A 22,522-nucleotide genomic window follows, 5' to 3' on the forward strand; every position below is an offset into this window, starting at 1 on the left:
TATAGTTTGAGAACCACTGATACAGAAACATAGGGTTTTTCAGAAAAAACTGTCATAGATTTAGAAGACATTTTGTAGAATCATGTCCTCAGGTCTCCATGGGAATACAGAGGGGAGGGTTGTCGTCAGCTCACTCACCACCAGGTCGTATTCCACTCTGATGATGGGACAGTCCAGGATGGAGGGGGACACGGGGGGGATTTTGAGAACCTTGCCCTCCCAGCTCTGGCTCTTTCCCTGAGGTAGTGTGTCTCCGCGCAGCTTGGACACCAGCTGCTGGATCTGCCGGGCTTTGCCCTTGGCGAAGAAGGTCTGGGTCTGGTACAGGGCGGCCTTGGGCACCACCACGCGCGACGAACAGTTCTCCACCTCGGCAAAGATCTGGATGGACTCGCCTGTGGGCAGGGAGGAGGAGGGTTAGAAATGGGGAAAAACGCATTATTACTTTGTGAAAATGCAAATACTGCTTTATTAAACAAGCTAATATAGAGTGCTGCAGTCCATACTAATAGAGTCCATACTAGAGTAGAGTAGACTAGAGTAGACTAGAGTCCATACTAATAGAGTCCATACTAGAGTAGACTAGAGTAGACTAGAGTCCATACTAATAGAGTCCATACTAGAGTAGACTAGAGTAGACTAGAGTCCATACTAATAGAGTCCATACTAGAGTAGACTAGAGTAGACACTAATAGAGCGCCGTAGTCCTGTCCCCTTTCAGAACGACGAGGGCACCAGAAGTACCAGTAAGACAGCCCTTCCCCTATCCACAAGGAGGAGCAATGCACCAAAGCATTATGGGAGTTGTAGTCCAGGAAGTAAGTGAGCCCAGTGATCATGACTGCTAAAATCTAAAATATCTAAAACCACAAATTACACCCCAGGAAAGTGTTCCTTTACAGAAAAAGACAAGTCAAAGATTGCTTATAATAAGCAGACATGGCAACACTGCCTGAAGGAAGCAAAGCACACACACAAGGAGCGCCAGTACCTTGGCGGGGAAAAGGTGGTTTTCAGCTGCTTTTCAACTTTCTCCAGCACTTCAGTGACGCTGTTTTTTCTTTCACCATTTCCACTCCTCTCTCTCTATACAAGTCACTGCTCCGTTCCACTCCTCTCTCTCTATACAAGTCACTGCTCCGTTCCACTCCTCTCTCTCTATACAAGTCACTGCTCCGTTCCACTCCTCTCTCTCTATACAAGTCACTGCTCCGTTAGGCAGACGGAACAGAAACTAAAGTATAGTTCCCTGTTCTGTTTTACCCTTTCCATTTGATGTCATAACGTATTGCTGTAGTGACTGTGCTCTATAAATAAAGATTGATATGATTCCTGATTGCTTTTACGCAGTGTGGCTTGAGGGGCGGCGGTGGCTCAGGGGTAGAGTTTCCGGATGGTAACCGCAAGGTCCCCAGTTCGAACCCAGGCTCCCCCAGAGTTAGTGTCGAAGTGTCCTTGAGCAAGACACTGAACCCCTAATTGCTCCTGATGTGCTGATTGGTACCTTGCATGGTTTTTTCCGCCATCAGTGTATGAATGGGTGAATGTAATGCACAATCTATGTAAAGCGCCTTGGATAAAGGCACTATATAAATGCACCATTTACCATTTAACAAACACTTCAGCGTGGCTGTGGCTACTCGGCAGCCGTGCACAGTACCCAGCCATCTAATAGAAGAGTTACGATATAGAGGGGGCAGAAACCGAGCGCTCGAGCGCTGTTCATAAAGCCTGAACTGAGACAAGCTGGAGTTGGAAATACATTGTTTTCAACGAGGGCGGCGCAAATAAGAGCTATTTTAAGCATGTGTGCCAACATGACAACTGTTTGAAAAGGTGGCGCAAATCTTTGAATATGTATTCTTTCAGAGCGAATGTTTTTAACTCAAATCTTTGCTTCTGGGGGGGGGGGGGGGGGGGGGGGGGTCCTTGACATGAAAGAGGTTGAGCACCACTGACATAGAAACATGGGTTTTTCAGAAAACCGTCAGGATTTAGAAGACATTTTAAGAATCGGCCTCAGGTCTAAATGGGTTGGTGGCCAGATGTGGGTTGGTGTTTTGCATGTGAAGTTCTGTGTGCATTACCTGGAGTGTATCCCTTCCTCTCTATCTTGGCACTGAGAGAAATGGGTCCAGACGCACAGAACCAGCAGCACAGGGTCTTCTCCTTGGTACCGGCCTGGGAGGCCTGAGAGGCAACGACACACAGAGCTGGACACTTCATATGACAACACCACAATAGGAACTACTGCACTTTCCAAAAGGCTGCAATTAATAAGCTCAGTTTAGGTTGTTTAGGTATTAATTAATAGTGGATGAATCATTTGACTGGGCAGTAGAGAGGCCGTCAAACAGTGTTGTTTTTGTCGACTAAAACTACATTTTTTCACTGACGAAAACAAAATGGAAACTAAACGAAAACTAAGCTATGACTAAAACTAAGACTAAATATACTGACAATTTCAGTCAGTAAAAACTAGACAAAAATGTTAGGAAGGGACTAGTGGACAAGAGATCCAGTAGAAGTCATTTTACACTTGGTTGCATGCTGAAAATAGCAGATCTACAAGCTCACAACGTGTCGCAGAGCTTGTAGATCGGCTATTTTCAGCAAGTGTAAAATGAGCCATTACGACGGCATCAAGGCCCGCCAAAATACATTTTTGTCGACTAAATTAACTGTAGATTTAGTCGACTAAAATCTTATGACATTTAGTCGACTAAAACTAAACCAAAGACTATATGACTAAAACTAAAATAGAAATGTGTTGCCAAAAACAACACTAGGAAGTGGAAGGTCACCGGTGCGACCTCTAGCCCCCTGAGCACGACCTTTAACCCCCCAGTGCTCCCTGGATGCTGCATTAATAGCCCCCCACTAACCTCACCAGGCTTTCCACCTCGGAGGAAAGCCTCGTCTCTGTTCCAAAAGTGCCGTATGATCCGGTCATGTTGTAGTATTGTTTTGTAGTCATCAGGCAGGAACAATCAAACGGAACTTCCTTTTCCCTCAAACCGGAAGAATAACAATAAAAGCTCTCGTAGCCTGTCTGTAGCTTTTATTGAGAAAAATCGGTTTGAAGAGAAAAGTTAGTTCCGGAAGATTGCTGACAACAAAACAATACTACAACATGACGTAGCGATATCATCCGCTCCCGACTGGTTCATGAACCCGAAATGGAATGGTGCCCAGGCTAGCCCCCCCCCACTGCTTCCAATAGTCAGGATGGGTAAATGCAGACGGCACATTTCACATAAGCAAATCTACAAAATAGATATCGCTCAGCCTACTTGTTGATTGGTTACGGATCATGTCTAAATGCTGGCGTGTCGTTTTCCCTTACCAGCAGGAGTGGCGTGTTAATGTCGATGTGCTCAAACACGACAAACTCTTTCTTCACTTTGACGGTGGGCAGCCATGGACGGTGCAGCTCCACTCGAACCCAGTACCGCACGCTGCCGTGCTTCCCTTCGAATGAGGTGGCCAGGGGCCTAGCGGAGCGGGCAGAGGGACAGACAGTCAGTCAATGAGGTGGCCAGGGGCCTAGCGGAGCGGGCAGAAGGACAGACAGTCAGTCAATGAGGTGGCCAGGGGCCTAGCGGAGCGGGCAGAGGGACAGACAGTCAGTCAATGAGGTGGCCAGGGGCCTAGCGGAGCGGGCAGAGGGACAGACAGTCAGTCAATGAGGTGGCCAGGGGCCTAGCGGAGCGGGCAGAGGGACAGACAGTCAGTCAATGAGGTGGCCAGGGGCCTAGCGGAGCGGGCAGAGAGACAGACAGTCAGTCAATGAGGTGGCCAGGGGCCTAGCGGAGCGGGCAGAGGGACAGACAGTCAGTCAATGAGGTGGCCAGGGGCCTAGCGGAGCGGGCAGAGAGACAGACAGTCAGTCAATGAGGTGGCCAGGGGCCTAGCGGAGCGGACAGAGGGACAGACAGTCAGTCAATGAGGTGACCAGGGGCCTAGCGGAGCGGGCAGAGGGACAGACAGTCAGTCAATGAGGTGGCCAGGGGCCTAGGGGGCGGGCAGAGGGACAGACAGTCAGTCAATTAGGTGACCAGGGGCCTATTATAGCCTGGGGGGTCCACCTATGCTTTCTATGGCATAGGCAGCTCCATAGGGAGCTCCATAGGCAGCTCCCGGCAGGATCCGCCGGGAGAATCTAGACGCAGCTGCGTGACATGAGACTAATTAATTAGAGCGACAGACAGAGAGAGGAGTGTGTGTGTGTGTGTGTGTGTGTGTGTGTGTACGTGTGTGCGTCAATTTAACAAAGGTGCAGACGATCAGAAATCAGCAGAGAGTTGGACTATTGGCCGCTTACGAGCGACTGTCATACAGGCTGCTCAATAGGATGGACGACTATGACTTAAAATGGGGCTTTTACCATATGCACGCATCAGGACTCTGATTAGTTTCTGGCTCTGAGTGAGCTCTGAACGGGCTGCAACTTTAGAAAAATACACTGAAGGAATATGTCTGGAATTGGGGCTGGGGTGGACTGCGGCATATTTCTGTGCATCTCTGTTATATTGTTTTGTTTTGTGTTTGTTTTGTTATGCATTTATTTCGTTGTGTTTTGTCTATGTCTATGTCAATGTTTCATATACAAAAGAAAATTAATAAAGTACAAATCATTAAAAAAAAAGACTTTTGCGCTACTCTATGCCGAATTGAAGTGGACTCGGTCCCAGAGTTTTTTTTCTCCCTGGAAATAAAAACGTCTGGGTTTCCGAGGCTAGGGGCCTATAGGCAGAGCACAGGGATGGTCAGGAAAGGGGTGCATATCTTTGGTCCGATGTAGTAACGGTCTGACACGCAATAGTCCGACTCCCTATACCCCAAACCGCACGGTCCGCACGTGGAAGCCACGTATGTGTCTTAACCGGCCACGTATGCGACTTAACCGGCCACATATATCGGAGCCACTGGTGAGTCTTAACCGGCCACTATTGGTATGTCGGACTAACGTATGCCACCCACAGGAAAAAAGCTTTTATGGGTGCCGTTTGATCTACTGCCTTATGAGTGACATGACATTGTCGTAATATACGGTAAGCAAATGTTGGGGTGAAAATAGACAATCTAGAGAGCTCAGAATGCGACACATTCTTGTAGAACAGCCATTTCCGTGCAATATAAATAAAATGCATGATTATTATTAATTATACTTACATCTGTGGCAGGTTGAAGCTGAAAGCAAATTCGTGTACGCCTGTGTGGAGGACCGTTAGGCCTTCCTCTGGGCTGTCTTCATCTGAAAGACACAAGAACATTCCAAATACACCGTCCCATGCGTGGTGCACACACAGTCTGCACAAGTACACCATTCCATGCATGGTACACATATAGAATCTGTACAGTACACCATTCCATGAATGGTGCACAATGGAATCCACACACACACGCACACACACACACACACACACACACACACACACGTACAAGTTCACACCTGCTCTGAAGGAACACATTTGAACGTCATTTGATCCTCCGTTCTATATATTTAAACCTGCGACCCCTGTTTTTTGTATGTCATCACATATTTTTGAACAAATATTCAGAAATAGTGGCAAATCTGCAAGCTTCATGTAGCTTGATGTAGAGCAGCAATTTTAATTGGATGAATTTGAATTGGAAGAAGTACAAGTGGTTTAGTTAACCTCACATCATGTGATACATTTAAAATGGCACAGAGAGAGCCAGAGACACACACACATACAAATGTACACCAACACAATAATCGTTTTCTTCTCTTTTTTTAATATAAGGAAACCATTTTATTTGCTCCATAATGTGACAGTGACTGAGTGACAATCATACTCCGATTGAAGATAATAATTTGTTAAGGACATTACAGTTTTTTCCCCCACACTTCAGTACATAGACCTTTATTTGATCCCATCAAACACAACCGTACAAAAGAAAAGCTTGTTCAAAAACCATGAAACCTGTGATCCCAAATAGATAAGACAAAATGTATAGCCTACTGTAAATGCTGTATATATATATATACACTGTACATGCACTATGTAGTCTTCACAGCATGAGAACAGAAGCGACACACCCTGAGAAAGAGAAGATGACCTTGTTGTTTTCACTTCCTCATTCTCACCGTTTCACTGTTTACATTTCAAATTCTAAGCACCGCTCTCAACCCCATCAAACTTCTATTTCCTGTGTGTGTGTGTGTGTGCGTGCGTGCGTGCGTGCGTGCGTGTGTGACACATCCACACACATACGTCTGCACGTTATCTTTGGCACCAGGGCTGTCGGGAATCAGCCCTACAACATATCTATTGAATGTGTGTGTGTGTGCAGCGCACGAGGATGTGCGTGTGCGTGCGTGCATGTGCTGTCAAATCGCCGGCATGCAGCACAGACAGAGAAGCAAGAACAGACCGGTATAAACCAGACTGTGCAGCCTCCCTCAGCCACACACACACACACACACACACACACACACACACACACGGCCAACCCCCCATCCCTCTCATAGGAGGAAGTGTGTGACACACAAAACCTGACTGCTGAGGCTTGCCCATTGGTTGAATTCTGACATGTCCCCGCCCCCGTTTTGTGTAAGACCATGTGGTCTTGTGGCATGATGGGTATGAAGAAGAGGGCAGACTGAGGAATGCCCCCGATTTAGACTTCAGTCGCCTGCCGGTGTCGCGCTCTAGTCGGGGAAACAGCCGATCTACAAGGCCATCTTACAAGCCACGTCGGCTTTGTGGAGCGGCTTGTAGATCGGGTGTTTTCCCCAAGGTGCGCGACACGGTACGGTGTACGCGCAGCTAAGTATACACACACACACCACCCTTCAAGCTGCTTAACCCTTTAACATTGAAGCAGAGAGAATGCATTTGTGACATTATTAAGAACACACGGAAAGAAAGAGTTGAGATTTAAAAAAAAAAGGACAGACAAGATTCAGTCTACATTCACAAGTTATTTAATATCATGAGAAATGTACATTCATTGGAAATCAATACACACAAATCACCATCAACAGTTACAATACAAATAAATATACAGACACATTTTCAGAGAAGCAGGAAGAATGTTTTATATATATATATATTGGTGAGATTTCTTCAAAAGTTGTGTGAAATTGTTACGAGAAAATGTATCACGAAAGCTTCTCGTACTGTACGTACTGTACTGTCGTACTGTACACCGCATGGTAAAACAGGTTTAGCTCCTGTTGATTTTTAGATCTGAATGAGGGGAGGGTTTGGAGGGGGTCTGATCAGAAATCGCACCAATATCTGGAGTTACATCATCATCATGATAGCAGACTAAACCACACAACCCTTTAATACAGTAAATTAAATCCCCCAAAACAGGAATATAGCTGAACGCTGTAGAATGTACGCCATGGGTGGTTATTGTTGCTATTCATTCATACTCATAAGTAGGGTTGTCCCCGATCCCATCATGTGATCGGAAATCGGGGCCACCGATCACGTCATTTTCAAGACATCTGAATCGGGATCGGAAGCAAAAAGAAGACGTGATCGGGACATCCCTACTCATCAGTAAATGCTGCTGCGCTACTGGTTGTCATCTTCTGTGCAGTGACTGCAGTCTTCCTGTTGTCTCTCATTGCAGAAAAACGTAGGTTTTTATTAATAATAAAAAAGGAGCCTTGTCTTTCTGTTTCTTGAACTCACTAAACCCGTCACCATTCTTGACCTCAATGTTATGTCTATAGAGTTGCAATTAAGTTGCATTATACTTTCTGTTCATGTCTTGTGACGTGTACAAAATTAACCCATTTTGGGCGGGAACCCCTTTTGGTGTTAGCATTATGTTATGCTTTAGCTATTGAAAAATAGCAGCTCTACAAGCTCATAGCGCGCCACCGAGTGGCGCGCTACGAGCTTGTAGGTCTGCTATTTTTGGAAAATCGAAGAACCACTGACATAGAAACATAGCTTTTTCATAAAACTGTCAGGATGTAGAAGACATTTTTAGAATCTGATCTCAGGTCAAAAGGGGAATTGTTGAACATTGCTGCTGTGAAGAATAGATGAACCAAGTCAACCCTATAGGCCTTATTATGAGGGCAAACATTTGGCAAGAACTAGAGCCGATCTACAAGCTCACATAAGGGAATATAAGTAAGGTCTAAGTGCAGATCCATGGGGAACTCCGGTCACACTATAGGTATAAATGGGGGGTTTTAAGTGGCTAAAGCAGCCATGTGCCAATCAACACACAGAAACGTGTGTTATAAGGTTATATGGTCTGGCCTGAACCGGAGCAGAACAGAACAGAAGATTAGCAATAGTTGTTTTCACAAACTGTTATTGGTTGACGGGGCATACCATCCATTTTAATCAGCGCGGCAGAGGCTAAACTGATAATCTTCTCATCATAGGCTCCAACAACAGCAACAACACAAGGCTATTAGGTTCCCATTGTGTGTGTGCGTGCGTGCGTGTATATATATTTAGTTAAAATCTAAAACGACAGATGCTTTCCCTGTTTGAATGGGTTATTAGGTCCATATATGGGCTAAATGAGTTAATGTTTAACAAATTGGGGCGTCCTTGAAATTGGAAAGGTTGAAGAATCACTGTTTACATACACTGTAGTTGCACTAGACTATAGGCCATCTATCCGATACAGTGAAGTCAGTGTACTTGAACTTCCTCATATCATAAAATGATGTCACTGACATAGACACATATGACATCCTAGGAGGGAACACGCACACACACTCTGCAACTAATAAAGATGACAGCTAGGTAGCTAGCAGCCACTTTCTGTGCTATGCTGCACACATGAGCTTGTCAACTCATGACTTATTACTGTAATTTAAAGTTACCGTAGGCTACTGTCGGCGTATCACATTCTAGCTTAATATGCGTGTGTGAGAGGAGAGAGAGAGAGAGAGGGGGAGAGAGAGATAGAGAGAGATGCTTGTCTCTGTGTTCTAACCCCTCCCCTCCCCTTTCAGTTCCTGCCAGTTTGTGAACAGGTTTAAACCGCTTCCAACAAAGGGAGTTGCCTGAAGAATCATAGATAGGATAGCCTCAGAGTTCTCTCATTTTATTTTACTATAAATATAAAGTGAGAAAAAATGTCTCTTAAGTGACATGGGAAAAAAATGGTCCCCAGCAATGGTGTATGTGCCTTTTCTTGTAGTCGCTGTAATGTGGTCCATATCTTTGCAAATCAACTTGAAAAGAAGGGAAGCTATAGGGGGGGGGGGGGTCATTTGACTTTAAACTCTCAGAAATAGGTTATAGTTTATGAATTGATGTTACAGGTAACCGATAGAACAATGATTGATCTGTGCCGTAAATAACACTGTATTGTTTTACATCTCATTTAAAGGTGACTAGAGTAGGTTTATCTAGTAGTGCATCTTTACTATCAGCTGTTCATGCATCATCAGGACCACTATAGTAACCAGGAGAATGTAGGTCACCACTTGAAAACAACATAGCCCAAGATTATGTTTTTCTTTGCAATAACATCTAAAAAGGACAATGAATCCAAATAAAAAAACACACTTATTAATAAACAATCGAATTCAGTATAAACCAGCTTAGCTTAACACTAATACTAATGTATCAAGTATAGGCTGCTAAAGTATCCAATCCATACATTATTTAGGGCCAATATTAGCCCGATAGATAGATAGTTGCAATCTTGCATCACTTCACAGTTATAAGTATACAAATGTATCCAAATGTTTGGTCACATTTCAAATGTTAACCAAACATTTGGTTACATTACAAATGTAACCCAAACATTTGGTTACATTTCAAATGTAACCAAACATTTGGTTACATTTTGTATACAAATGTAACATGTGTATACATACTCAGAGAGAGTTATATTAAAATAACACTGGGGGGCACATTAATTAATACAAACACTAGACCATCCATATATTTATCATCACTGTAATGGAGCACCAATAGCACCCATCATTCCTTACCTCTCTCCTCTCCTATGAGGGTGTCGTAATGGCTTAGGTAGTCCACCTCCTCGGTGTAATTTTGCGTATAGGCGGTGTTGGCCCCGGCGTTGCGGGACTCGGTCCAGCGGACCTTGGCCACCCCGCGGGCGGTGATGTCCAGCCGCCTGGCCCGCACCTCCCCGCCGGCCACCTCCACCACGACGCGCCCGGACACCGTGTCGCCGCCGGAGAAGCACGCCGGCATGCGGCGGTGGTTGTGGCCGCCGCCGGGCGTGAGGATCTCGCGGTCCGGCGAGTCCAACTCCTCCGGGCGGGCGTCAAAGTGCACGGCCAGCGTCTTAACCTTGGCTAGCACCATTATTTTTCTTTTGGTTGGTATTTTAATTTACCCCCTCCTTCCTCAAAGAAGAAAATAAAAACCCAACAACTGTCCGTCCCGTCCGCCCTGGGCTGGGCTGGGCTGGCTGGCTGGCGCCCTCCAAAAAAGGAGAAGAAAGTTTGTATTAAGAGCTGTTCTCCAGGCGCTTTGGACGCTCCCGTCCCTCCGTGCAGTGCCCAACACAGAGCTGGGTCAGGGGCTTTGGGCGTTGGATTTTCATCTAAAAAGTTGGGTTTGTCAGTCACTGACAGACACACACCAGTTGACCTGGCCTGGGTTAGAGATGATGATCTGTCACTAGAGAAAAGAACGGTGTGCTTCTCTACCTCTCTCTGTCTCTCCTTGAACTAAAGGAGTCAGGTCAAGTCTGCTCTGGTGTCTGTGCGCAAAAACAGCCTCGACTGAGCATGTGCGCACAGACGGGAGGGGTTATAGCCGTGTTTCTCAACGTGGGGCCCGGGGGCCAGCCGGGGGCCGTCCAAACGGACCCATACGGCCAGGCAGCAACTAGCTGTAGGCTGTAGTAGGCTGTAGCTGTAGTCTGTAGTGTAGCCAGTCACTCAGTCAGAAGAAGTTAAGAACCGAAGCAAAACCACCACAAGCAACATCATGACAACGAGGCAGCACAACAGCCTACTCTCATTTGGCAGTCCATACTATGCTGGCTCAGCTGACAACACCACAGGTGAGTTGATTCAATGCAATCAGGCAGGAAGAGGAGAGGAGAGGTTAGGAGAGGAGGGAAGGGGAGGGGACTAGGGGAGGGGAGAGGAGAGGAGAGGAGAGGAGACCGGGGAACTCAGGGCAGTTGGAGAGTAGAGGTTAGTTGAGGAGAGGAGAGGAGTGGAACGCCTGGTGACAATGACACGAGTAGAGGTTAGTTGAGGAGAGGAGAGGAGAGGAGAGGAGAGGAAGCGGGGAACTCAGGTCAGTTGGAGAGGAGAGGAAGGGAACTCAGGTCAGTTGGAGAGGAGAGGAGAGGAGAGGAAGCGGGGAACTCAGGTCAGTTGGAGAGGAGAGGAGAGGAGTGGAACGCCTGGTGACAATGACACGAGTAGAGGTTAGTTGAGGAGAGGAGAGCGGGGAAATCAGGGCAGTTGGGGAGGGGAGAAGAGGAGAGGTCGAGGAGGTGAGGTGGGCAGAAAAAAACAAGGGCCAGAGTCACAGCAGCAGGCCACACTGACTGGACAGGGGGACATTACAGGGAAGGGTTCTCAACCCCTCTCAAGTTACTCAGACATAAGAGAGTGTGTGCAATTGTGAAAAAAGTGTGTGCATCTTTGCACAGTAAAACAGGTGACAAAGTGGCGCTGTTGAGCTTCACACTGTGCACAGGTGCATGTTGGGAAGCTGAGTTTTTATTGTAACACCAGCACAGAGCACAGTGCAGTACAGACTACGGTGTAGCACATGCACAGGTGCATGATGAGAGGCAGTGTACAGTACAGTACAGTACAGTACAGTACAGTACAGTACAGTACAGTACAGTACAGTACAGTACAGTACAGTACAGTCTACAGGCTGTGGCTGTGGCTGTGGTAGAGCAGGTCGTCCAATGATCCATGGTTCGAATCCCGGCTCTGCCGTTTGCCAACGGCAGATCCTGACCTGAAAATGTATTCTCTTGTTTGCTTAAAAGCTGGAAAGACGGGGAGAGCCCTGTTACCGAACAGCTGCTATAGGGGAATATAGAGCTAATTTACACACTCATTTAAACAAAAACAAATTCAGCACCTTTATTAAACATACAAGAACAAAAAAACTAAAATCGTTCATATATACGAAACGAATACCGTTTCTCAACCACCGCCAGAGCCTTACTTGTTCCAGCCGTACACTCAAAGAGTTGAATTAACACTGAGGATTTCAGTGTGTATCGTTTGGGGGGGTCCCGGAAATGCATACATAAATAAAAATACTAAATACTATCATATCAAGGAACTGGAGATCCTTGAAATGTATCTATTACAGTAGGTTACAGTAGGATCATAGATAAAGGTACTCCGGTAGACATAATATTAAACTATAAATGCACTCTGTCGAGGTGCCAACTTGCGCCTTGCACACACGTAGGCCATACATGGCCCTACTTGTGCGCAAGCAGAGCACGCAAGTACTGCTAACTAATGTCTATTACAACTGCCGTTCTAAATCATGTAGACCTTGAAACATACCTTAGTTACGTCACAATCCACAGCCAATAAGGGACCACCATTCTTACCATCTCAGTGGCCTTGTGGTTAGAGTGTCCGCCTTGAGACTGGGAGGTCGGGGTTCGATCCCCGGCCGGGTCATACCAAAGACTCTAAAAATGGTACCCAGTGCCTCCCTGCTTGACACTCAGCATCAAGGGTTGGATTGGGGGTAAGTCCCTGCGACATACTAGCGTCATGTCCAGGGGGTGTACTTGTACATCAAGCTGCCTCAAGCTACAGAAACAGGAGATAGGCTCCTGCCCCTATGGCTACTTACTATTCTTACCATACTTGTAAAAAATCACACTTGTGTGAAGTGAGGTGTGCCTCACTCCTTTAAACAAACACACTCTAAGCAGACATTATAAGTCCATATAGACTTGGCTGCCGCTGTTTCTTATGTCATCATTTAGTGCCCTAAACAAGCATTAAAGTCCATAGACTTGGCTGGCAAACGATTTATGTCATTCATTATTAGTATTCATTAGTACTCTAAAACAAACATTAAATCATATACATCTGTCTCAATAACACGCTATCTGAATTACATCTGTCTCAATAACACGCTATCTGAATTACATCTGTCTCAATAACACGCTATCTGAATTACATCTGTCTCAATAACACGCTATCTGAATTACAATTTAATCTTTGCCATGGTCATCAAGGCCATACTGTACGTCAAGTGCTACGGGGCTCAGGGTGAGTCTCTGATGAGGTGAGTCCTCAGACGGGGCTCAGGGTGAGTCTCTGATGAGGTGAGTCTTCAGACGGGGCTCAGGGTGAGTCTCTGATGAGGTGAGTCTTCAGACGGGGCTCAGGGTGAGTCTCTGATGAGGTGAGTCTTCAGACGGGGCTCAGGGTGAGTCTCTGATGAGGTGAGTCCTCAGACGGGGCTCAGGGTGAGTCTCTGATGAGGTGAGTCCTCAGACGGGGCTCAGGGTGAGTCTCTGATGAGGTGAGTCCTCAGACGGGGCTCAGGGTGAGTCTCTGATGAGGTGAGTCCTCAGACGGGGCTCAGGGTGAGTCTCTGATGAGGTGAGTCCTCAGACGGGGCTCAGGGTGAGTCTCTGATGAGGTGAGTCCTCAGACGGGGCTCAGGGTGAGTCTCTGATGAGGTGAGTCCTCAGACAGGGCTAAGGGTGAGTCTCTGATGAGGTGAGTCTTCAGACGGGGCTCAGGGTGAGTCTCTGATGAGGTGAGTCCTCAGACGGGGCTCAGGGTGAGTCTCTGATGAGGTGAGTCTTCAGACGGGGCTCAGGGTGAGTCTCTGATGAGGTGAGTCCTCAGACGGGGCTCAGGGTGAGTCTCTGATGAGGTGAGTCTTCAGACGGGGCTCAGGGTGAGTCTCTGATGAGGTGAGTCCTCAGACGGGGCTCAGGGTGAGTCTCTGATGAGGTGAGTCTTCAGACGGGGCTCAGGGTGAGTCTTCAGACGGGGCTCAGGGTGAGTCTCTGATGAGGTGAGTCTACAGGGCTAAGGGTGAGTCTCTGATGAGGTGAGTCTACAGGACTAAGGGTGAGTCTCTGATGAGGTGAGTCTACGGGGCTAAGGGTGAGTCTCTGATGAGGTGAGTCTATGGGGCTAAGGGTGAGTCTCTGATGAGGTGAGTCTTCAGACGGGGCTCAGGGTGAGTCTCTGATGAGGTGAGTCCTCAGACGGGGCTCAGGGTGAGTCCTCAGACGGGGCTCAGGGTGAGTCTCTGATGAGGTGAGTCTATGGGGCTAAGGGTGAGTCTCTGATGAGGTGAGTCTACGGGGCTAAGGGTGAGTCTCTGATGAGGTGAGTCTACAGGGCTAAGGGTGAGTCTCTGATGAGGTGAGTCTATGGGGCTAAGGGTGAGTCTCTGATGAGGTGAGTCTTCAGACGGGGCTGAGGGTGAGTCTCTGATGAGGTGAGTCTTCAGATTATGGGGGAGAATTGGTAGTGAATCTGCCGTTCTAATTGCAAGAAGGGGGTGAAGGGTGTGGGACGTGTGGAGCGTTGTCCCAGACGTTTTAGGTATGAGGTTCAAACAGCTTCTCTGTGTTATCGGATCTGAGTCATCGGGAGGGGCTTGTAGATCAAATGAACAACTATACATTTATTGTTAGTTACTGTACAGTACTGTACTGTACTGTGCTCTGTACTGTATTGTGGTGTCCCCGGGGGGGTCCCCAGAACATACAGAACCCCCGGGGTGGCGGCCCAGCCCACCTCTGAAACGGTCGAGAAATGACAGAGTTACCATGTGGGGGTCCCCGAGGGGTCCGTGTGGGGCTCCCAGGTCCCCGAGGGGTCCGTATGGGGCTCCCCGAGGGGTCCGTGTGGGGCTCTCCGGAACATCCAGAGCCCCAGGAATGGCCCAGGGCTCGTACTGCAGCGTACTCTGTGCTCTACTGGCCACTACTGGTTCGGCACTCTCTGCACTGGCTCTGCGGTCTGGACAGGGGTGTAGGGCTGGATGAGGGCGAGCTCACCCTTCACGTAGTTGATGTAGGTTTTCACCTCGGCCAGACGGTGTCCCGTCCGCTTCATCTCCTCGTCCCGTATGCCTTCCAGGAACTCCACCAGCCACTCGTGGATGCGCGTCGTCAGCTGCTCCTCGCGCTGGTTGATCTTCATCACGCGGTTGTCGTGCCAGGCCACCATGGCGTCGACCACCGTCTCCTTCTTCTTGAAGAGCATCCTGACGTCGATGGGCAGGTCCTTCATCTCGTTGGCCTGCACCTTCTGCACCGTGGCCACCACGTTCTTCATGAGCTCGTCGTCCGTCTTCTTCTCCTCGGCGCGGATCTGCTCGAAGATCCCCTTGGCCGTCTCGGTGAAGCCCTCGACCATCTCGCCGATCTTCCTGCCCAGCTCCTTGATGAGGGTGGCCAGCTGGTCCACCAGCTGCATCTCCAGCATCATGAGGCTGTCGAAGAAGAGCTTGATCTCGTCGTCGTACGCCAGCCGCTGCTCCCCCTGCTCGCCGGCGTCCGCCAGCGCGCACAACTCCAGCATCCTCTGCTTCCGCCTCAGCTCGAACTCCGTGACCACCTGGCCCGCCACCTGCTGGTTTTCGGCCACCGTGGCCTTCAGGCACACGTAGAAGGCCTGGATCTCGTCCTCGCGCTGCTCCCGCTCGTGCAGGCCCGTGTCGAAGATCTGCGTGCACAGGTCGTGCGCGACGAACTTGAACGTCTGGAGGAGGGCGGCCATCCCGGGCGCGTCGGTCCACTTCTGCGCCTCCTCGTCGTCCTCGATGATGCTGTCGTACAGGAAGTGGTCGTTCAGGTACTCCACGAAGGCGTCCCGTTGCAGCTGCTCCGGGTCCTCCAGGCCCTTCTCGTACAGGATCTCTTTGTCCCTGAGCATTGAAACGATCAGATCGTACTCGCTGATGGCTTTCACGGCCTCGTCCGACACCCTGTCGACCAGCCTGTAGTCCAGGTAGGACAGGGTCGGCAGCCTGGAAGCGACGACGTTCTTGTAGTCGGGTATGCCGCAGATGACGTTTCCGGTCAGGTTGAGACAGTGCAGGTCCTTGAATTTCCGGAGGTATTCCACGTTCTCTAAATCTTTTATCTGGTTCATTCCGATGGAGACGATCTGGAGCTTCTGGAGCGTGTCCATGTTCTCCAGGACCGAGATCTTGTTGTGGTAGAGACTCAGGTCCTCCAGCTTCACCAGAGTGTCGAAACACTCGACCCGCTCGATGTGGTTGAACGACAGATCGAGGCATCTCAGGTTGGTGAGACACTCCAGTCCCTCTATCCTCTTTATGCTGTTGCTGTTGAGCTGGAGTTTGGCCAGGGACGTGAAGGTCTGCAAACCCTCGATCCTCGGAATGTATCCGTATTCCAGGCACAGCTTTTGGACCTCGTGGAACGGTATGGCTATGTGTTTACCGGCTTGGGGTTTCTGGGCCTGTATGGCGGTCGTCAGAAGCAAGTCGTCGATGACATTGATCGGGTCGTCCTTGCCCAGGTCCTCTTCTTCACCTCCTACGGAAGACATCCTCTATAGTATGAAATCCCCCAAATGCAAATGAACGCACCCTTAAGTCCACAAACTACCGGTGGTGAATATTTGCAGTGAAAGAAAGCAGCTGGATTCATATACCTTGCTGTATTTGGTGACGTCCGAAACATACGTCACATGTGTTGTTGGCCAATCAGCGAAGCTGGTTGAGGTTGCGTAAGTATTATTATTATATTACGATAATAATTATAACTATAGACGTAAATTGACTCTATATGGGAGCCAACCCAGTGCAAAGCCAGGAGGGGAAAGAAGCGTACCACCTCTGTGGACGTGCTGCGGCGCGACAGCTTGGCTGACAACACTGCAGAGCTCAAGAAGCTGATGTTTGACAGGACATTGTGGAGGGCAGCGATCCATGCAGGAATCCCGAGTTGGTGTTGGTTAGACCTCACACTCTCGCAGCAACTAACTAACTAATAATTATAACTGGGCTAATAATAATAACACCTCATTTTGAAGTGATATGTAATATATCGTCACTGTCTGGTAGGAAGCTATACATGTGTAAAAGTGTTAGTTTTCACTAAAATGGGAAAAAAATGACCTAATCCTAACTTGAAAAGTGGCTATAGCATGTAGATCATAAATGGGCAACAGGCGGCCCGCGGGCCACATGCGGCCCCCACCTTCACTTAATGTGGCCCTCAGATTAATTTTGGAATACTGATATATGTTATTGATTTCAGCTGTTACAATTCCAAACATGCAAACATGACTCACTTTAATTACTTACAGTCTAAATTAGTAGTTTTCTGAGTAGTATTACAAATAATGTTATTGTCTTTTTATGTCCAATATATTTGTCTTTAGTTAAAATGACTTTTCAGGATTTCAATTCAAATATAGCAAAAACGCGCCGCGATGCGACGCGTTTTGAACTTGTAGATCGGCTATGTACTGTACATGCATACATGCTGTACAAATACATATTTTAAAATAAGACAATTGCTTCAAGCACTTTTATTGTGCCAGGTGATAATAAATAATAACACTGTATAGGTTTAACTATGTATAAAATTATTTATTTGTTTATACAAGATGTTTCGCAGTCATTACACAAAGTCGTTTCGTGCTAAAGCAACAATTCTCAATGTATGGTGTAACTGGAACAATGAATACACAGGGAAATAATAATAATAATAATATTAAAACACTTTAACCACTTGAAGTCATACGGTGTAGCATCCATTTTTGTAGTCTTTTTTTGGCGACACCTCTGCTTCTGGTATAGCTCTGTTGGAACTGCGATTCCCAGAATTCAGTTAAAAAAAAGAGGCGGGAATAAAATAATGAAAAAGAACATTGTTACGAGATTATTTCGGAAAGCAAGGTTTTTCCCGAAACGGTATTTATTCATGTTAAAATACATAAATGAATACATTTCCAGCGCCTGCATGGATAACTGCCATGAATAAAAATCAAAAGAACACATTTATGTGTAATGGCTATTGAGGAAAAACAACAATAAAAGAGTAACAAAAATGACATTTGTTTAATTGGAAAATGTTACACGGTATGACTTCAAGCCCTATATATACATATACTTCATCATAATATGACGACCAGTGAAAATAGCTGATGTACAACAAACTCAAAGCTGCATCTTCTTTGGAAAGATTTTTCACATAATAACGACATGCCCAAAACACAGACAACAGGGGCAGGTAGAAAGTGGTTAACGGTGGTTATACTTATTTGGTGTTTGAAGCATTAGGTTATGCTTTAGCTATTGGAAAACAGCAGATCTACAAGCTCGTAGCGTGCCACCGAGTGGCGCGCTACGAGCTTGTAGGTCTGCTATTTTTGAAAAATCGTGAAAATGTGGCACAAATCTTTGAATATATATTTCAGAGCGAACATTTTTAACTAAAATATTGGCTTCTGGGGTGGTCCCTGGAACTACATATTTTGAGATGGGGGTCCGTGGCCCAATAGAGATAATTCTGGTGGTCCTTGACATGAAAAAGGTTGAGCACCACTGACATAGAAACATGGGGTTTTCAGAAAAATGTTAGGATTTAGAAGCCCTTCTTTTATCGACCTCAGTCCAAAATGGGTTAAATGTCTAGAAGGCCCCATTTACACTGGAAGCCTGATTCAGATCTGTGCCTCATCCAGATTGGAATCTGATTTGTTTAAATATGTCTAAATGCAGACAGGTCACATGATACTGTACATACAAGTCACATGGAATCTGATTTTCTTTCCAATGTGACTTGAGCCACATTCAGAGGTGGTTTCAAATCGATTCAAATCTGATTTCAGGAGATCTGTCTCAGTCTGAATGCAACAACCTGATCTAAATCAGATTCCATGTGACTTGTTTTGCGTTTTTAGACTTATTTAACACAAATCAGCCACATCCCAATCTGGATTCAGGCTAGATTTGGCTGCCAGTCTGAACACCGAGATCGGATTCTGGTCACTTGCAAACGGCAGTGTGAAAGGGTCAGTCGGGCCCAAAAGATCGGATTTGAGAAGAGGAAAAAACAAGTCCGATTTGAATCGTATTTGACTTTGATGTGACTGCAGTCTAAACGGAGCCTATAAAAGGTCCACTGCACACTGGACGCGTTTTCGGATTTTTAGCGGCGTTTTTTCCGTAGGGTTTTCCGAAAAACGCGTCCCAGTGTGCGACCACCTTTATAGACCTCCTAAAGCTTGGTGTATGAACGGCTTCTACTACTTGTAGATGCAGCATACATACATACATACATGCATGAAGTGCCCACACAGTACATGATTATACACACAGCCTAGTATATGAATGCACTTCAGTATCACTATCATACTAGGCTCCCAGTCATGCAACGCTTACGGTTATGCAAGACATACATGAATAACAACCACTTGTACTCAACAAACAAGACATGCAGGGGCTGTTTCTTCACATTTCATCTGAGTCATATGATATTATGACCAGAATCTCATCTCTCTCTCACACGCACGCACACACGCACGCACGCATGCAACACAACGCACGCACCGCACGCACGCACACACACACACACTCTTTGCACGATGACACGACGTTCAGCATTCCTATATTTCATAATTATGTTGACAGGACTACACAGGAAGAATGGGAGGTACAGTATAGGCATTGTGGTGATTAATTAACAGGATACATACATATATAGGTACAGTAATAGTCGGTATACATTGTCTAGACGTAAAGTGACTTCATGCTTGATTACATTAACAAGAGTTCGTTCCATTCATTTTATATTTTTTTCTGTGAAACAAGGGGGTCACACTTACCTCTTTGTAACGTGTTGTTTAAAAAGATTAGCACCTTAATTATATCGATGGACATTTATGTAAGCCTTGTGAGGCATAATGCATGGCTAGGTCAGGGGTTCTCAACGTTTTTGGCCGGGGACCCCCGGAAATGCTTTGGCAATGTCTCAGGACCCCCGCCCCGCCCCCTCCCGACCCCCAATATAAATTGACTGCTATAATAACCTTAAACCATTTTGGGCGGGAACCCCTTTTGGTGTTTTAAGCATTGTTATAATTTAGCTATTGAAAAATAGCAGATCTACAAGCTCATAGCGCGCCACCGAGTGGCGCGCTACGAGCTTGTAGATCTGCTATTTTTGAAAAATCGTGATTTTTTTTTTTTTTTTTGAAAATAATTTGGGGACCCCCTAAAATAATTTGGCGACCCCCCGAGGGGTCGCGACCCACGGGTTGAGAACCCCTGGGCTAGGTGGTCATTGTTTATATATCAATCACAGACCGGGTGATTTATATCAACAATGACCACCTATAGCCATGCATTATCTCGCTTATGACATGGCTACTTAATCCATACATTAATAAATTGACCCAAAACACAACAAAACAAGGTATTTCCTTGCTTATACGGTAATGAAAGTATAAAGTGTCGCGCGCTGGCCGTCTGCCCAGCTGCAGCAAAACAAGGAAGTGAGTTGATCAAATATAGAATCATTTTTTTGGGTACTGCGTTTCTCGCCTCAAACATTTTTTGAGAGCAACGTTGAGTTGTAAATGAGTGACATTGTGTGTTTGTTTACGGGAAGTTGTATTTATACAACGCAGTTTCGGGAGAAGAGACCTCCTTCCGCTTGACCTTAACCACTCCTCCCTCATTATCAACAACTCCTACATAGTCCATGTAAAATACCTTCATAGCAGACATACTGTACATCACTGGCATATTCTACACACATTTCTTCCTATAAATTGGACGGGGGGGGGGGGGGGTCCCCAGATGACACTGACGTGACAATTTAAGGACCCTTTTAATACCTCAAACAAAAAGAAAGAAGCAAAGAAAAGAAAAAGACCATTAACTGCATCAATAAAGTCAACAAACAATATAAAAACTGCACGGTCAAACATTGGTCAAATAATGTAAGAAAGAGGCAGAAATTGTGAAAATAGCAGATCTGCTATTTTCACAATATTTATCTGTGCGGAACGGAGTCAAACTAAATGTAATGCCTCGACTCCTATATATATCTAAGTGCTTGGTCCAGGGTGGCTGGGGGGGGGGGGGGGGGGGGGTTCCCAGTTAAAATATGATTAATGAATTGCATTTTTTATAATTAATTGCATTTTTATAGCACTTTTCCAAGTGCTCAAAGCGCTTTGTCAATGGTTCATTCATTGGGACGTGAAGCGGCGAACAGTCGACGCCAGCGTCCTCACTTCCCACATTCACACCGACCGACTCATTGGAGGCAACGTAGGGTTCAGTGTCTTGCCCGAGGACACTTCGACATGTGGACAGGAGGAGGAGGAGCCGGGATTCGAACCGCCGACCCCAGGGATCATTGGACGACCTTGCTCTACCTCCTGAGCCACAGCCGCCCTAATTAATTATAATTCGTTTGGGGGGTTAACTTATTAACTTATTACAGCCTGAAAAGGTTGAGAACCACTGCTGTAGCTGATGTTGCGTTCACACGGGGCAGATTAAAAGATGCAGTCTACCGTTCATTGTCAATGGAAGCCCAGCGACATGAACATACAAAGATACAGTCTACCGTTCATTGTCAATGGAAGCCAGTGACATGAACATACAAAGATACAGTCTACCGTTCATTGTCAATGGAAGCCAGTGACATGAACATACAAAGATGCAGTCTACCATTCATTGTCAATGGAAGCCAGTGACATGAACATACAAAGATACAGTCTACCGTTCATTGTCAATGGAAGCCAGTGACATGAACATACAAAGATACAGTCTACCGTTCATTGTCAATGGAAGCCAGTGACATGAACATACAAAGATACAGTCTACCGTTCATTGTCAATGGAAGCCAGCGGGCGTCGTTGCAAAGACACAACGATGCATGCAGCTGCTCCAGATCAACTCACAACTCGTCTTTGCATCGTTTCATCTGTCCGTGCTGCACCATGGGCCATGGAGGCATTAAAACGCCTGCTTTAGTGTTTAAAATGGCTGTATGTTTTTGGGGGGCAAAACATATATTTCAGGCGAAATAACCGCAACAAAAAAACTGGTGTGTAAAAGCACCTTAAAAGAATACATTCATAAATAATACATTTATTTTTTTACTAGCCTGGAATCCAGACTGGTTGGCTCTGTTTTGTCTCACTTTGCTCCTCAGTCTGATAAACCATCCTGTCGGGACTCGGGACCCATGTTTGGGGCGCGGACACAATTTGTACGGGTCACAACAAGTTGTTCCAATGTAACCGGTGGCTTCCAATGTAAAACTGGAGTTGGAAGTACGAGTCAAAACGTCAGCGGAACGGATCAAATCAGTCTGGATCCCAATGCAGGCTACTGATTTACAGCATGACGAGATGGTGATGATGATGCTGATGATCAGGAGCTGATGTGAGGCCGTCTGCTGCGCTTGCTGGGACTTTGTGACGACGGGTCGACCTTCAGCTCGCTGTACTGCATCTGAAACAACAGCAAAACACAAAGTCAGTCAGTCAGTCAATGAGCCAGCCAGTCAGTCAGGCCCAAAAGACACTTTAGAAACAAGCCAAGCA

General features: G+C 46.5%; 2 protein-coding genes across 5 annotated transcripts in view; both read right to left on the bottom strand.

Annotated features, from left to right (window-relative positions):
* The window catches only part of LOC306939117 (arrestin domain-containing protein 3-like), a 17,915-nt gene extending 6,924 nt beyond the window's left edge, over nucleotides 1-10,991 (bottom strand). For both annotated transcript variants that reach the window (XR_013791840.1, XM_079523613.1), the window contains exons 1-5: nucleotides 9,959-10,991; nucleotides 5,176-5,257; nucleotides 3,347-3,494; nucleotides 2,088-2,190; nucleotides 139-395 (exon numbers count right to left, since the gene is read on the bottom strand). Coding sequence is in view for 1 of the 2 variants with exons in the window: in XM_079523613.1 (XP_079379739.1) it covers nucleotides 139-395; nucleotides 2,088-2,190; nucleotides 3,347-3,494; nucleotides 5,176-5,257; nucleotides 9,959-10,298 (930 nt within the window). In the remaining variant the exon portion in view is untranslated. The remainder of the gene's footprint in view (nucleotides 1-138; nucleotides 396-2,087; nucleotides 2,191-3,346; nucleotides 3,495-5,175; nucleotides 5,258-9,958) is intronic.
* An 11,254-nt stretch (nucleotides 10,992-22,245) lies between these two features.
* Nucleotides 22,246-22,522, bottom strand: part of LOC306939295 (multiple C2 and transmembrane domain-containing protein 1-like) — an 88,546-nt gene continuing 88,269 nt past the window's right edge. For all 3 annotated transcript variants that reach the window (XM_079523884.1, XM_079523883.1, XM_079523882.1), the window contains exon 20: nucleotides 22,246-22,430. In XM_079523884.1, coding sequence (XP_079380010.1) covers nucleotides 22,350-22,430 — 81 coding nt within the window. In that variant the 3' untranslated portion in view covers nucleotides 22,246-22,349. The remainder of the gene's footprint in view (nucleotides 22,431-22,522) is intronic.

This window comes from Electrona antarctica (assembly GCF_951216825.1).
Source record: "Electrona antarctica genome assembly, chromosome: 16".
NCBI classification, from domain to species: Eukaryota; Metazoa; Chordata; class Actinopteri; order Myctophiformes; family Myctophidae; genus Electrona; species Electrona antarctica.